Source organism: Paramormyrops kingsleyae, chromosome 24 (genome assembly GCF_048594095.1).
Source record: "Paramormyrops kingsleyae isolate MSU_618 chromosome 24, PKINGS_0.4, whole genome shotgun sequence".
Classification (NCBI taxonomy): Eukaryota; Metazoa; Chordata; class Actinopteri; order Osteoglossiformes; family Mormyridae; genus Paramormyrops; species Paramormyrops kingsleyae.
This window is the reverse complement of record NC_132820.1, coordinates 15,746,032-15,762,245: the sequence shown is the minus strand read 5'-3', so window position 1 is coordinate 15,762,245 and position 16,214 is coordinate 15,746,032. Positions and strand designations below refer to the sequence as shown.

Sequence of the window (16,214 nt, the reverse complement as noted above, 5' to 3'; positions counted from 1 at the left end):
TTTGTATCCTGTGGCGATATACAACATTTAAACTTCAACACTGAACTTACCCATACCCCTTCCACCAGACTGCTATTATATATATGATTTTATTTCACCAAACTGCTTGCATTTTGCTGATATTAACATGTATTCAATGTAACAGCGTAAAAGACAGATCTCGCTTTGGAATAAGAACGTTTCGTATTCGCGGTTCAGCATGTGTTTAACTTTTATTAATCATCGTTACAGTTTCAAGATAAATTTAAATTAGTCGTTTTGGTTACATGTAGGCCTAATTGTTTCTGTGTCCCTGTATGTCATGGTTGTGTTGGAGTTTAAATCTCTTATTTATACCCATGTATATGAAAATATTTTAAACTAATCGAGCTGTTCCATATGCAATTAAAAGCGACTGCAAAAATCTGCAGGAAGCTGTGAACATGGATGGATGGATTGTAGGCGTGCGTCTTCTCACACCAGATCGTGCTGGCCTACAGTAATGCACAAACAGACATGCCAAAACACTGACTGGGAGGGAACATTTACCTGGAGGGGTTAAGGGAATTATTCCATTAAAATGTTTATGCAAACGCACATATAATTTCCTTTCACGCACCACCTTAATATGAACGTGTCTTCTTTTAATATGTATTTATTTTGTGCAGGAGGGGAGAAGCAACCCAGCTATGAGTTTGTTTCCAGAAATTTAAATGTGCTTACGCACGCCGAGCGTTTATAACTACACGTTTGCAGCGCTTATAACTGTTTGTGTTAAACATTTGTTAAATTTCCAAATACTACAAGAACCTTTTACATCTGGAATTGACTTTGCGTAAATTTAAGGCGAAAATTTGCAAAGGGAATTACACAAACTCCTATTTCAAAATAGTGTTTATCGGTTTATAATTGCGAAGTGGACATTTTATAACACAAGTATCATATTTTATTGTTATATTACTAAGGACATACTCTGTTAAACTGTCAAAACGCGCCTGTTTCAGTACAATACAGGAGAGAAATTAGTTCGTCAGTGCCACTCGTTGTGCTTCGTACAAATTTATTTATCATTTTGGAATAGAGAATGATCTTAAATTCTGTAGAAACATCTGTTTAAATAGATTTCTCCAATTGCGATATATATCAACTTGTTACTGTCAAAGATATCACAAAAAATCTCACAAACCAAAAAGGAACAAGTTGACAAAACGTTCACAAGCTTCATGAAGAAAATTAAAATACACAGCTTACTATAAATATAACTCCCGCTTGCGAGCCGCAGTCTTTTGTAGACCTGAAACCTAAATTCATGAAAATAAAAATAACCAGCTCTACACAGATTTGGACATTGCCGGCACAAACCTTGAACATTCTACATTTTAATTGTAAACATGTACTTGTGATAGTGTACTTTTCCTCTTCATTGACTAGTCTTTCCGAAAGACGTTTTAATGAAACTGGCAACAAAATAAGTCCCCATTCTTCTTCTAGAGAAGACGCGAAATAAAAATCTCTGAAATACGAATTACTCATTTGGGCTCAGTACTGGCACGCATTCCAGGACGTTCCCTTACGGAGATTAAAGGGATTTCATGTGAGATGGGCATTTGTTTTTCTTTTGGAAAAACAAAGCAATACACAAAACCTCGGAATTCAATTCTAAATTCAGAGATCAAAACGTTCAAGTTTGCGACGCACTTCAAGGTTCAGTCTGTTCAAATGTGAGTGAGCGGTAGCGTTCCATTCACTCCAGTGCCGGTGCTTTGATAGTGCTGATGAACGCTGTGTAACCGACTGGTCTGAAGCGAAGAGTGATCCGATCCGTCTCCCCCGGGAGGAAGGTACATGCTTATCATATCCCGCAGGTCTCCCAAGCAGGCTCTTTGAGAATGAGACGTGATTGCCGGCGGGGGTGAACTTGGTTCACTCTTGCACACCGAAGCCATAGAACTCAAGCCCATAGCGCTGGTTGTCTGCGGTGTGTACGCCGGCGACATGCTGTAAGTTGAAGCTGCGTTCATGTAGGTCTGAGCGCTGGACATCATGGGGTATTGCAGCCCTGCCATCTCGTACCGGTGCATCTGCTGAATCTGTGGACTGTTCATACTAGGGTGCTGCGTGTAGCCAAGTTGGTCCTGCATGAGGGAATAGGCGCTATTGCTCCATCCATTCATGTGCGCGTAACTGTCCATCCTCTGTCCGACTGAGACAGAATTGTTAACGGCATTGGTACCTGGCGCCAGAAGTCCTCCTGGCAATGAGTATTTGTCTTTCTTAAGCAGGGTCTTGGTTTTTCTGCGGGGTCGGTATTTATAATCCGGATGCTCCTTCATGTGCATCGCCCGAAGTCGCTTGGCCTCGTCGATGAATGGTCGCTTCTCTGCGTCGGTCAAAAGTTTCCAGTCAGCACCCAGACGCTTGCTGATCTCCGAATTGTGCATTTTAGGATTCTCCTGTGCCATCTTTCTTCGTTGTCCGCGGGACCAGACCATAAAAGCGTTCATGGGCCGTTTCACCCGATCCTGGTCGCTGGCACCGTTCCCTTTACCGCTGTTACCCCCCGGCCCCGAATTGGGCTGCGGCAGTGGGCTTTTTATCTCTGTTTCCATCATGCTATACATTCAACTGCCTTTTTAGTCTTCAGTATCTTCGAAAAAAAATAATAAAATCAAAACAAAGCACTGTAAATGGAAGGCTAAGTAAACCGTTCAGTTCTATTAACTCTTAACTTTGAACTGTTCACTTACTTCTCGTCTCTTTACGTTTGCCGAACCTCTCTTACTCTCTCGGCTCTGGAACAGAACTGTGAAAACTTATTCTCCAACCTGAGCTCTTAATAGTAACCTCGAAAAGTGATTGACAGCATTACAACGAGCTGCAATTGGCCAATCACAGAGGAGCGTTCAATCCCCCATGGAAGCTATAGTGAATGGGTTGGTAAGAGTTCTGTTTAGAGGTAAGTCGTTAAAATAAGAATTTCAAGTTACAAGTTAATTCATATTATTGTGAAATGTAATATAAGTAAAAGTTCTTTCAAATGTATACCTATGTTTACCTAATCTGACTGCGGCAGAACATGACATATACTAAATTCTTATTTTAATGTGGCGCTGTCATATTTGATAAATGTATAGCCTACTTATCTCACTAAGTGGAAGAAAACAATTAATACTATAACTGTAGAAGAAAACAATTTGCATGAATGGTGTAATAAGTAATTGGACCGTATTGACATCGCAATAAAGCGTGTTTCTTGGAGTTTGGATAATGATATACTGGACAAGTACATGTGACAAAAAAAATACACATAAGCTGTAATGTAAAAGCGAAAACAAGCTGATATTTCAGTGTAACAGCAATTATATATATTTTTTTACCAAATCTGACGAATTAATCCGTATAGTTTCTAGATGAAAATCGGTCACGTATCCATCGTATTGTTACAGAAACTGTATAACCATAATTTAAAATAAAAGTAATTCACTTCTAAAGGTAAGTTGCAAAAATATGCGTTTTTTCACCCCTTCTTCCAGTTAAACCTCACAAAGCTGTAGATTTGAGTTTGGTACGCATGAATAAGTTTGCCGAGGTGACAAGCGGGGTTGTGGGGAAATATCATTTTACAAGAAACAATGCGTCAATGCCCTCTTGCGGTCAAAGTAGTCTGCTTGCAGAAATTATTTAGGAACAGTGTAATTCTGATGTTTCGTCATATATTGGCTAGTTATTAAACGCCAAACCACTATTAACATTATTGGGTAAATCAAAACTTAACAATTCTATAAATAATACTTTGCGTTGAGTTACTTACTGCGGTCTTATTATGAGCAGGGGGATATTTTCAGTTGGAGTAGGACCAAAAGTAAAATTAAAATCAAATTGCTTTGAATATCAGAGTGATTCTCTCAGAAACGACTGCCTGGTTTTTACTAAATTACGATCACAGTTCTGATTCTGTTCGATTTAACGAAACATTAACACTTGTGACATACCCGTGAAACTTTTCACCTAAGTATTATACGTCAGTTTAACAGCAGAAAATGCATAAATGATTCACACATTCTCAATTTTAAGTACTAGTGTACAACAGGGATATTAAGTAACTGCATACGTTGAAGAGAACACAGAAAGGGGAGAATGCTCTATTTCCCACAGAAATCACTGGAAGTTTACCTCAGCAGTCCTCGTGCCTAAGCTGGCTCCTTGACAGCTGAATACTTGTTGTATGCATTATTATCTGCTTCACGTGCATGTCGCTATAGACAAAAGCGCCTGCCAAATAAACATGTGGTCTTACTGCAAAACGAAGATCACAGCAAGACCGTATTGTCACAATAACTAAACTAATATCCTGTAAACCTTTCTTTAGTTTAAATGTCACATCGTAATACAATCAGTTAATTCAGTAACACTATTAATTAGTAGTTGTTTTATGCCAACTGGTTCCAAGAGGCCAATAATATGTTTATATTATTTTATAGATCGCTGAAACTGATCCCGTGTAATCTTCGTATCGAAATCAGACTCGGCAACGGAAAAAGACGTGCCTACTTGCTTCTGCATAAGACATACTTGTTCTCGCAGATGAGTTAATTAGTGGTGCTGTTAGACGACCAACAACTGACACAACTATTCATGCATTACAAGACATATATAGGGCCTGCTTTATTTTAACTGTATTTATTTAGTCTTGGTATATTTAAACTGGGTTTAAAAAGATTTTCATTAAAGAATTGCCTATTTTACATTAACTGAAAGGGATGCGTATTAGAATGGATGCATATACTGACAAGCATGTGAGAAAAGAATTTTAAACTACTAGATTCTGTTTTTAGTAATTTAAATTAAACATGATCATATAAAATAAGATACTTGAGTAAAAATTAGCCGACAAAAAAACGTATTACTGTTATGTGATACTTAAGCGAAATGCCGCTATTGATGAAGTTTTCAATGTCAGATTTTTTTACGACAATATAGTGGGTCATCGTTTCTGTTCATTGTTCCTGTTGCGAGTTTTAAATAGCAAGTATGAATCAGAGGGTCAGATCTTAAATTTAGATATTTTATATATATATGTTTGATATTTACATTTGATAGTTTTACATTTCGATGCATAAAACACGTGTCTCTATACTACCAGAGGCATATAATATCATAAAGCAACATAAGGCATTTTAAACTTGGGTTAAACCTTTGGAATGACTTATTTTTATTCCAACCTAATGACCAAGGCGAGGCCATGCGGTAGAAGTAATTAACACAGACTGGTTTTTCAATTACAACGACAAAGGAGACAGTCTCATTAAAATTTGCATGATTTTTGGATTCGTAATGCAAATGACCATGCGATTTGAATACGGTCTGCTTTTCCCATTGTCTCGCGCTGAATGGTGTCGTTCCCGTTCTATCGCAGGTAAAGGAATATTCACGGGCCATTAAAAAGAAAGACACCCAAGCCACATACGACTGTATTATTATAAAGCAAGACATTTTGTCAAGCTTTAAAATTAAGGTGTCGTTATGAAAACTAACTAGATGTCTCTAACTCGCTTTGCTAGTTGCAGCTTAAAAAACACTTGTCTAGTCCGATTATTTATACCGTTTCCTCCCGTTTTAATTTTATACCATTTTAGTTAAAAATAAAAAGTTCCCATAATTCTCATTATCTTTTCTTGATGAGAAACTCGCATTGAACTAAAATATAATGTAGCCCTAATATATCGGCAAGAATAAATGAAAACGAGCGATCAGTTTCTTACGGCCCTCTATGGTACGAGAGCATTAAAAACAGCAAAACTCATTCCGTGACGCTAGGATAAATCACATGATTGGGTAGCTAAATTAATTCGTCTTTTGTCAGTTCTTCTACTTGAATGATAGTTGTTGTACAAACAACTAGGGTGAAATGTGTAAGTTATACTAAGACAAAATACTTTAATAAGAAATCATACATTTTCTATATTGAATACGATCTTACGTAATAAAATGTATAATCTATAAACAGGAAACTAGTTTGTGGAGAAACACCTTAATTTATCTCGTAAACAGTGTAATTATAAATTTCATAAGAATAGTTTTTACAAGGCAACGAAGACAATGAAAACCGAAAAGTAGTGCAAGTTGTCCACTTTAAATTACAACGGTCACTGTCACAGACTAAGATTTTGAATAAAATTCAACCTTTCGATCTAAATAAAAAAGAAATTACTGAAAACTCTGCACCTAGCCTACTGTAAAAAACAAATGCAGTTAGAATTGAATTAAAGTGTTTAAAATTCACTTCTAAATAATTTGTCATTGTACAGTATAGCAATTAGTACTAAACATTGCTTACAATTTTAATAGGCTAATTAATACTTTGCGTAATTAATGAAATATTTATTAAATCAATTACTCATGCCCTAAATGTAATAATTGAAAATGTTACTGATTACATAACATTTGCTGACTGCAACATTATGTTTGCTGTGATGCTTTTTTTAATCTCCACAGGACACTGGAAGTGATGAGTGTGTTCAGTAAGTTTATCTGCGCGACTGCACGTTGCACAGGGAAAGGAAATCCCATCGTGTTGCCCGTTCTGGTTTGCAGACAGGCTATTTTAATGTTTGCGACAATGATGAGGCATCGTGATTTTAAAGATCATATTTAATTTTTTTTAAAACGTATTGCTTTTAAAAGGCTTTAGTCATTGGTGTGTTATAGGCTATACATACCTTTTGGAGAAATCATACTGTATAACAAACCATTTTTTAAAAAAATGTAAATTCGGAGCTTTTTCAAGGCGAGAAACTGAGCCCATCTTTTGTGGTCAATACTTCTAATTGCAGGTTAAAGTGAACTAAAGAAAATTCACAATGAATATACGGGTTCACATTGGCCGAGAAACGGATGTGTAAATTGAAGTACTGTACCTAACTTGTTTCAAAGGCAGAACACGACATCCACTTGCAAACCTGTCAAACACTCAATACATTTCTCCTAGCAGTTCTGTAATTCTATTCTATGTATGAGAACAATATAGGGAAAATACAGCGTAAGAAAAATTCACTGGTTTTGAACGACTGACAGATCGTATATTTTTATTGGCTCAATTACATAAATTAGACGATTCTCATATTAATGAGCTGCGGTCTCCGTATAGTTAGTCCTTAACACGGTCAACCGCTATACTTGTTAAACTTTGTTTCCAGTAAGCATCGACTGGCGATGAGTCGTTAAGTATCACTTTTTCTTGTTCTTAGTTACATTACAGAGAGATTAGGGGCCCTGGCGAGAATGCTGACATCCTGGCATAATCTATGTAGGCCTAAATCATATCCTTCTCAGACAATACGTGACCGCAATAGCCTATAGGCATTACGTTCTTACTATCTATCATATGCGTATCTACTCAACTCATATAGGCTTTAAACAATAATGTAAACGGTTATAAAAATCTCATTTATTTACTTCACAGGTACACTGGAGCGTTTCCTCCCACGGTGTAAAGCCATATACACTTACAAGATGTTTTTGTACCTAAAATGCCCTTGAGGTGTGTCTGTGTCATTCGATGGACTGGCAACCTGTGCGTTGTTCCTAACGCTTCACCCACCACACCGAGTAAACTGGAGTCGTTGGATAGATCGATGGACCATAGCAGGCACATAGCCACGTACAGTAATATGACGGGTTGGAACCGCCACGCGATATTGCATTTGTTCCCGCAGAGTCACGTCACCTGGTAGTAAAAAAACGAGTTTGAACCCCGGTCGAAATTTGGTGGATCTCAATTCCGGCTACGGGCCTGGTTCATACCATTGAATCGTTTGTATGATTTATTTTATGTTCGTTTCTTATTCTACCCAAAGTTATTTTAGCAGTAGTTAAAAAGCAAAATAAGTTAGAAAGTTACCTGCTAAAATGAAGGGACACTGTAAAAAACACTCTTCTTCTTAATTTAATTTGGCAGTATCATTTCAAGGTAAAATCTATAATAACACAAAAGCATTGACTATATGATGCGTTAAATGAAGAGAAAAATCACATGGTTAATAATATCTCGTCCAAACCAATTTCTACTAGATTACATTTTAAATTAAGCATAAAATTATTATAAATAAAACTCTAAGCCACTGACATCTTAAAACTTAATGATTTAAAAATTAAGACAATAGATTTCTGGTTCTGGAATCTTAATAAAAGACCAATAACAGAATATTTATTCAGTATATGAATATGAATTACTTCAGATCAGGGGAAATCAAGTGCATAGTCATAGTCATTCTGGCTCATAATTAAATGATAATTTAATAATTTAATTGTTTTTATTTATATTTCCGAATATCACTGCATGTTTTGTGATAATATATTGTATGAGTCGTACAAAATGATCTGTTTGTAAATCTGAAAGTGACTCAATATTGCTTCAATCCGTCTCATATATTATGTCAATTATTAAAACAGCAGCATTTGCAGCTATAGGTCTACATTTTCCAGGTAAATTTTGCTACACTCGATTAGTGCTGTCTGTTGCATCAATTGTATTTTTCATTATTGCTCATATACGCGCAACAATGGAAAATGTTCAATCCTTTACTTTTGTGTTTATTGGGAAAAAAATACTTTGGCTTTTATCTTTGGACAAACTCTGGCAAATATTCCTGCTTTTAAAAAACAATGTTTCTCTGTCACGTCTTCATTACTTCATTAGACAATATAATCCAAATCAATAATTAATCCAAAGTGGAAATCTTTAATAAATGAGGCGCAGCTAATTTTGTAATATGATTAAAAAGTTGTTATATGCCTTTGGCGCTAAGATGAACGTCAGTGAAACGTCATGTGTGCGATTACGGCAGAAAAGGAGGATTTCCCATGAACAGTGCATGCGCTCCTAATTACAAGAGGAAGCTTATTAAACCTTTTATAAGGAAACAAACAAGTATAAATTGATTAATTATGAGATCTATTATGACTGATCTCTGTGAGACTCAAGTTAAAATGACAAATTAGTATCACTTAACGAGTACCTGATAGTGACGATACTGGGCAAAAATCTGGCGTCAGTAAAGGTCTTATTAAAATAAGCATAATTTAATTAAGAGCCAGCCGTCACAGCCAAAAACATTAATTACCTTCAGTGTGAAAAGATGAGGTGTGGGATTACTGATGATTTAATTAAGGACAGTGTACTCAGTCTGGTGGAAACTATGAAGTGAAACTCTGCATGTTGGCAGGATAATGGATTACATGGCCAGAGATGGGAATGGTGACCTTGCAGGGGGAAATGGTGAATCTGCTTCGTGCCACTTGAAAATGACTTCAAAGGACTTAACATCAAACATAAGCTCTAAACATAAACATCGGCTCTTACACGTTGTGCCCGTTCAGATCCTCGTGCTCTGTTGTTATCAGTTCTATCCTTATGTCCAGGGGTGGAATTTGAGAAGGGGGGCAGAAAATCCCTGGGCCCACATTCTAGGGGGCTCCCTGCCGATCTTAACTTTTTAGATCAAATGTCCATATTTAGGTTAAGATATTATAATGTATAATAATAAAATATTACCTTAAATTTTGCCAATTGATCGGCTAGTGTGATGCCCCCCTCCCCCCTAACAGCACTCCGGCCCCCACCCTGATCGGTAAGTTTTACACTGACACCCGACACTTTGACTAGAACATTATTGATGTTCCATCACTTTTAGTTCCCTCCCGTTTCTCTTTCGCCTCCAAAAATATCTCCAATGGCCCACTTTGCCCCCCCCCCCCCCCATCTAGGTCTCCTAGAGAAGTTAGTCCGCCACTACTTATATTCACTCAACATATCTCATCACTTTCTGTGCTGGGTTTGTGCTGTTATTCTTTCTCAGGAATAAACCACAGTGGCAGGGAGAGGGTGGTACAGACAGCAGCACTGAAAGCATTTGCTGACAGACATCAGCAGTGCGCAAATCACTGATTTCTCTGGCAAAAAATGAAGAAGTTCTAAGGTCATCTGGCACTTGAACACCAACAAAGTGTTCAGGTGGAACAGCACGTTCCAAATGCTTCAATCCCCATTGCCAACAATCGTCAGTAACATAAATGTTGATTTGCTCAACAGTTGGTGTGATGCAGACATATACATACTTATATTGACAAGTGTTAGCATTTATACAAGGCAATGTATACGTCTAATTGACATGCATTATTATATGTAATATGCGGTTATCATGGGTGGAGGGTGACATTGGGTTAGGACTCTGTGTCTGTGATCAGAAGGTCACTGGTTCAAATCCCTTGGCTGGCAGAATGATCTTATCATCCCCACTTGGTCCAGGATCTGGCTGACTCTGCTATCTCAATTTTACAGTGTTTTGGGGAAAATTGTCTACTTAATAAATAAATGCAATATTACACATTGCATTTGAATATAATATCATAAAAATTACAATTTCGGGCTGGGTTTTCCGAGACCTTCTTAATGCTAAGTTCTACCTTAAATGGTCTTTTAATGTTCCGATGTGTTTCTCGAAAAGTTCTTAGCTAAGTATATCTTCTGTAAGATATTCTTTCGTAAGGTTGGTCTGAGCGACTCTTAGCTGTCTCTCATTGTTGTTGTCAGCTCATTCTCTCATGCGGCAATCAAGCAGTTGCTGCATGGAGGGAATAACCAATTCCAGAGTCATCGATGTCAACCAATCAGCGGTGAGTTTCCCGAAGTCTTCTTAACGCTGCGTCGTTCGTAAGTTCTATCTTTTAACATAGAACTTACGAACAACGTAACCTTAAGAAGGCTTCGGGAAACTCACCCCAGGTCGCTCTTAAGAAGCTCTCCCTTTAGCAATCTCTTAAGAGATTGTTCGGGAAACATACGTAGGAAAACAAATACCTTTCGTTAGATATATCTTCAGAGCATTGTAAGATGCTAAGAGTCACTGTTATCGCGAACCCCAGCCCAGTATTAGAAAGTGTCTTCTTGTTAGCTGCTTTATGCTCAAAAGATGTATTAAGTTAGTCCAGCAGAACATTTCCTTCCCTTAAGATTCTGCTCCAACAAGAACTTGCATCTGAATACTGAAGCTTAAAAGGCACCAAGACTAAATCGCCATTACAGATACAATGTTTTTGGGTCAGGAAAGGCTAATCATTTCTATGCAAGAATACTGCTTGAATAGTTGCAATTGTACAAATGTACACTGCTTATAGACTTGCTCCATTCATGCTTCTTCAAGCCAGTCATCCAGACAACTCTTAGCACAAGGCTGAGTTCACACTGGACAGAATGCCAGCCCATCACATGCTTTTCATTTGTACTCCTCCAAGAATGAGGAAAATTGCTCATTTTAACATGCTGTATTGTTTAACAAATTGCAATACTTTGATGTTCTTTTAATAGATTATTACTTAAACTATATACTATTACTACCACAACTATCTCACCATGGCTGGAGATGAAGAGCTTGGACCAAAAGACCCTGCAGTAACTTGGAAGTACCAGGGGCAGGTCTGTTTTAGCAACTAGCATTTTTAGCATTTGGTTTCAGCAATGTTAATATTATCAGTTTTAGTCTTGGGTTTCTATAATAATGTTCTTCTCATGTTTTAGTGCACCAAGTTCAGTTTTGCTTTTACATATGATTGGACTTTTCTAGTTTTGGTTTTCTGTTCGTCCTTCATCATCCTCCCAGTCCATCATTCTTTTTTCGAGTTCCATCATCTACTCGTTCTGGTTTCTTGCTTTTGTCACTTGATGTGCTTCCTGTCTCTTTGCTGGCTTCACTCTCCTGTGTTAACCATTCCACCATAGATGAGCCTATCTTCCTCACATTCTGCTTTGGATCCAGTCAGCAGTTCCAATTTTACCCACACTCTCACCCAGTACCAGTCCTAGTCGGTGTGGTGCCCTTAAGCGAGCATCACTGCCAGCGCCCCCCGCTGGAGGCAAAGTGAAATTGGCTGGCAAGTGGGCACCCCATCAGAGTTTGGAGATCTATGTGGCCGTTATGTCGTCTATAGGACTGACTGTCCACGCTCCCAGCATTGGGTTTCGATATATCACTACTCTAGTCTGCATTTTTAACCCAGGGCTAATGAAACAATGATTCCTACGACAGTTAATTTTAATTACTTGAAGGTATTTAGGGATTTGCCTTACCTCCGTTTCGTCTGTGTTCTGTTTAAAACACTTTTCTTCCTCCCTACCCAGAGCACACGTATGTTGTTCAGAATATAACAGTACAGATTTATGTACATTTAGCTGTAACATTTCCAAGTCTGTGCTTGTTCTCCCTATCTTCATGTTAGATAGGCCTTCGTTTCAAGCCAAAACAAAACGGAGTCTCTAAATTGCCCTTAGTGTTGTGCCATGTGGTGTGGCACCCTGTCATCGCCCGTCTCCTGTCACGATACTTCTGGTCTTCAGTTCTAGAAACTGGATGGCTCCGTAGAAACGTGACAGACCTTCACAGCCAAAAAGGTTCGCGGTGGAACTTGTGATTGAATCATTTGTCGATATGTGAATGTCAGTGACGGCATATAATGCATAAACCAATCATATAGGCCTAGGTTATGTGGGAAAAGCTGAATGATAGAATAATATTTTACTCATATTAATTAGTCGTTTCACATGCACAGCAGGCCGTCTTTGCATCACTGTTTCACAAGCTAAAATGCTGACACATGCCACAGAAAATGTATTATTATTATTATTATTATTATTATCATCAGTAGTAGTAGTATTTGTTTTGCTAAACTGCACAGTGTTTGGGTGCCGTTAAAAGTGCACACAACCTATATTTTGTTACCTGTTTTGTTAGCCGTGAGAAACCAGTGCCAGGCAAAACATGTCAAATTCTTCGTAATGTAGTGAAATTTGCAGAATGTTCCTTCACAGGAAAGGCTATAAGCTTTAGGCGAGGCATGATTCAGACAGGAATGCTCAGCGGGTGTGTTAGGGCATGTGGTGTGGACTGCAAGACCACGGGGTTGCCGGAGGGGGTCGGCACCCAGGCTCACGCCCAAGTGACTTTTCGAGAATCAAAAAAAATAATAATTTATGGTTAGACTGTGTTATTAATGTTATTAATTAAAGCCTGAATTATATATGTGTTTTTTAAGACAAAATTTTATATCTGTATTTTTCAAAAACAAACAGTGAAGATGACATAACTTTGTGGCTCTTTTCCGTATGGCCCAACCCCGCGTTCAGAGGCATCCTGCCGATCGAGGCATGTGGCGTGTGTGTGTCACCATGATGGGGGGGGGGGAATAAGAGGGAGGGCCCAGGCAGGCGTCTCAGATACCAGCATGATTGAAGGCAGCCGGGGGTAATGTGCTGTGGTAAAATACAATGATGAATCACCTCATTACACTATAAAACAATGTTAATGTATGAGGTAAAGAACCTCAAAAGCCTGGTAATTTATTTACTAGCCATTAATCCCCATCATTCCCTATTTATGAACTTTAACATTATATTCGCTTATTTTTCATGTTTCTTTTTTATGTTTAATATGTTTTTCATGGAAATGCTTAAAATAATATTTTCTTAAATATTAACCTGATTTCATGTCAAAATTTGGGCTTTAAAAAGAGATATCTATAATGCATTCTCCCTTTGTTATAATATTTTTTTAAGAAGCAAATATTTATCATTGAGATTCTATGACCTTAAAGTGGAATGTAAAAATATTAACCACTTCAAGAGAAATTATATATTATGTGCTTTCTTTATTCCAGTAAATTTGCTCAGTTATTTATTTTAATGTTTTAATTCTAATCATGTGTCAAATTAAAGAAGATGGTTATACACAAACATGCCACTGTTTCTGAATCCAGCCACAGAGAGACGTATGTCTGAAATGACTAACAACTGAAACTGAGAGAAACACAATTCTGTACTGGAAATAAAGCAAATATATAAATAGTGCAACTCTTCAAAGAAATCTTACAACAGCTGACTAATAACTTTATTAGACACATGCACAGAGAGGATATCTGATATTGGGCATAATTCCACCAGTTCTGATGACTCACCGCATGAGCTCCATGAGTGTGTCCCTATGTACCATGATGGGGACTCAACTGAGGTGCTCCTGGGGTTTTGCGAGAAGCTCTTGATCGTGGCCAAGGTCCTTGTGGCAGATTACATCTCTGGTAGCCTCCAGCAGCAGCTCCCCGCCCCCCAAGCCTCTTCCTCTGGATGGTCTGCCTCTTGTTACATGGTCCCACACCAACAAAAAAGCGAAACAAACTAACGGGTTTCACAGATGACGGAAACGCGCTGCGAGGAGCTTGAGGCGACAGCCCCATTTAGTGTGTGCCTCAGCGAATACCTCCAGCCCCGGGACCATCTCATTTTGCCAAGATGGCTTCATACAAAAGTTGACAATACACCAGTGAAAGGCTTTGTTGATATTCAACATTTTTCAAATAGCTCAGCAGGACAGACAATATGGCAGGCCGTAAGACTTGGCAAGGGAACTGACCTGGAGCTGAAAGATCAATGTGGGGAAAAAAGGGGAAAATTAGGTTTCGTGAGAGCATTTAGTGATTATTCACAGAGCGACTAATGCAAACCTCACACCTGTATTTATGCATGTGTGTGTATTTTTGAAAAAACCATACAATCATAAATATAATACAATCAGACACAATCAGATTACAGCTCACATCAGTGTAGAATGCTTGAAAATAAATTACATCACAGACGAAATACAGCAGTGGCAATAAATATTTACATTTAGCTGCGTGCCCATTCATTCAGCTACATATTTGACCACATCCGCATCAATTAATCCCTTTCTCGCTGTCAGGTTAAAACCAACCTCATTATGAACATCCAGGCAACAATAATTGTTGATGACCCATAGAAGTTAAGTGCTTAAATTAAAGTTTATTTTTGTCCCCACAACACCTTTATTTTTCATTATTTGCTATACTGGTGTGTCAGTTCGATTCCTGCCTAAGGCAGATTACCACTAAAAAATTATCCTCTATTTCCAGCAAACCTGGCTTTCATTGTCCAGTCCTTGTGTCCCATGTTTCTTTTCTCTTTCCTATCTCAAGATGCTCTAATCAAATGGGTAACACTATTAGGGACTGCTGAGTATATGATAGCACACATTAAATTAATCTGCTGTAAGTGTCATACGCATCAGGGCACACAGTAACTGAGGGGAGGAAGAGTCAACACATTTTAAACAGGATCATTTAGTCGCCAACATACCATGCAAATTACTCTACAGATGGATACACACTAAAGGAATGTCATTAAAAACAGGTACTTGGTGCCTAACAAATGCATATTTTCCCCTTTGATTTTGGGTGCCTGTATTTTGATAATCTTGACAAGCCCAATTCATTTCTTTGGCGTAATTGTTGGTTTGATTAGCTTGATGTCTGCTGACAATAAATGGTGTCCTGTTCTCCACATCATCATAGTGACACCAGTCGATTAATCTGGATGTTTAACGTCCCATTATATTGGCTAATGCTGCTAAGTTCCTGTAGGCACATTAGGACGTGCTACGTGGGATCAGCCATTTATTCTTAAGGTAATAATGAATATCTCTAGAGAGAGAGAGAGCAGATAGATAGAGAGAGACAGAGAGAGAGATACAGACAGAGACAGACAGAGAAAGAGAGAGACAGACAGAGAGAAAGAGACACAGAGAGAAAGAGAGACAGACAGAGAGAGAGACAGACAGAGAAAGAGAGACAGAGAGAGAAACAAGGAGAGACAGAGAGACAGACAGACAGAGAGACACACAGACAGACAGACAGACAGAGAGACAGACAGACAGATGCCCAGATGCTCCTCAACTTACAGTGGGTTTATATTCCAATGAATCCACTGTAAATTAAATGTTTCTTAAGTCGAATATGGTCTGACGCACTTGAGCATTTAGTTAACATAATGGGCTTGGGAGAATGTAGTTAAACACAGACAAAGACACCACACAGCATGTTGTTAAACACTGTATGAAATGTTTACGCTTGCTAATGCTACAGGAAGTGAGACTGGGTGGATGCTGCTATCACTGAGCAGCTGTAGAGAGTATAGCATGGCCTATCACTACCCTGGGAATACATCAAAATGCAACGTTTGAGGACTGCTGCATGTGCATTGCTATTGTGCCATTGTATAGTCAAAATATCACAAGTCAAACCACCGGAAAGTGAGGAGCATTATGCAGGTGATTCAGTCTGTACAACTGTACATCTCAGAATGTACAACACATTGAAGCTTGAGATGGATGGATGGT

General features: G+C 38.2%; 1 protein-coding gene across 1 annotated transcript; it reads right to left on the bottom strand.

Moving 5' to 3' along the window:
* Positions 1-1,022: 1,022 nt before the first annotated feature.
* LOC111859693 (transcription factor Sox-3) lies at positions 1,023-2,836 on the bottom strand. Its single transcript, XM_023842639.2, has 2 exons — positions 2,727-2,836; positions 1,023-2,626 (listed from the first exon to the last, which is right to left on the bottom strand). Exon 2 carries the CDS (start codon positions 2,598-2,600, stop codon positions 1,695-1,697), a length of 906 nt encoding a protein of 301 aa, XP_023698407.1. The 5' UTR covers positions 2,601-2,626; positions 2,727-2,836; the 3' UTR covers positions 1,023-1,694.
* Between the last annotated feature and the right edge of the window lie 13,378 nt (positions 2,837-16,214).

Bases quoted from the DNA above. Each gene is read 5' to 3' on its own strand.
- LOC111859693 (XM_023842639.2), bottom strand. From the start codon at position 2,600: ATGTATAGCATGATGGAAACAGAGATAAAAAGCCCACTGCCGCAGCCC.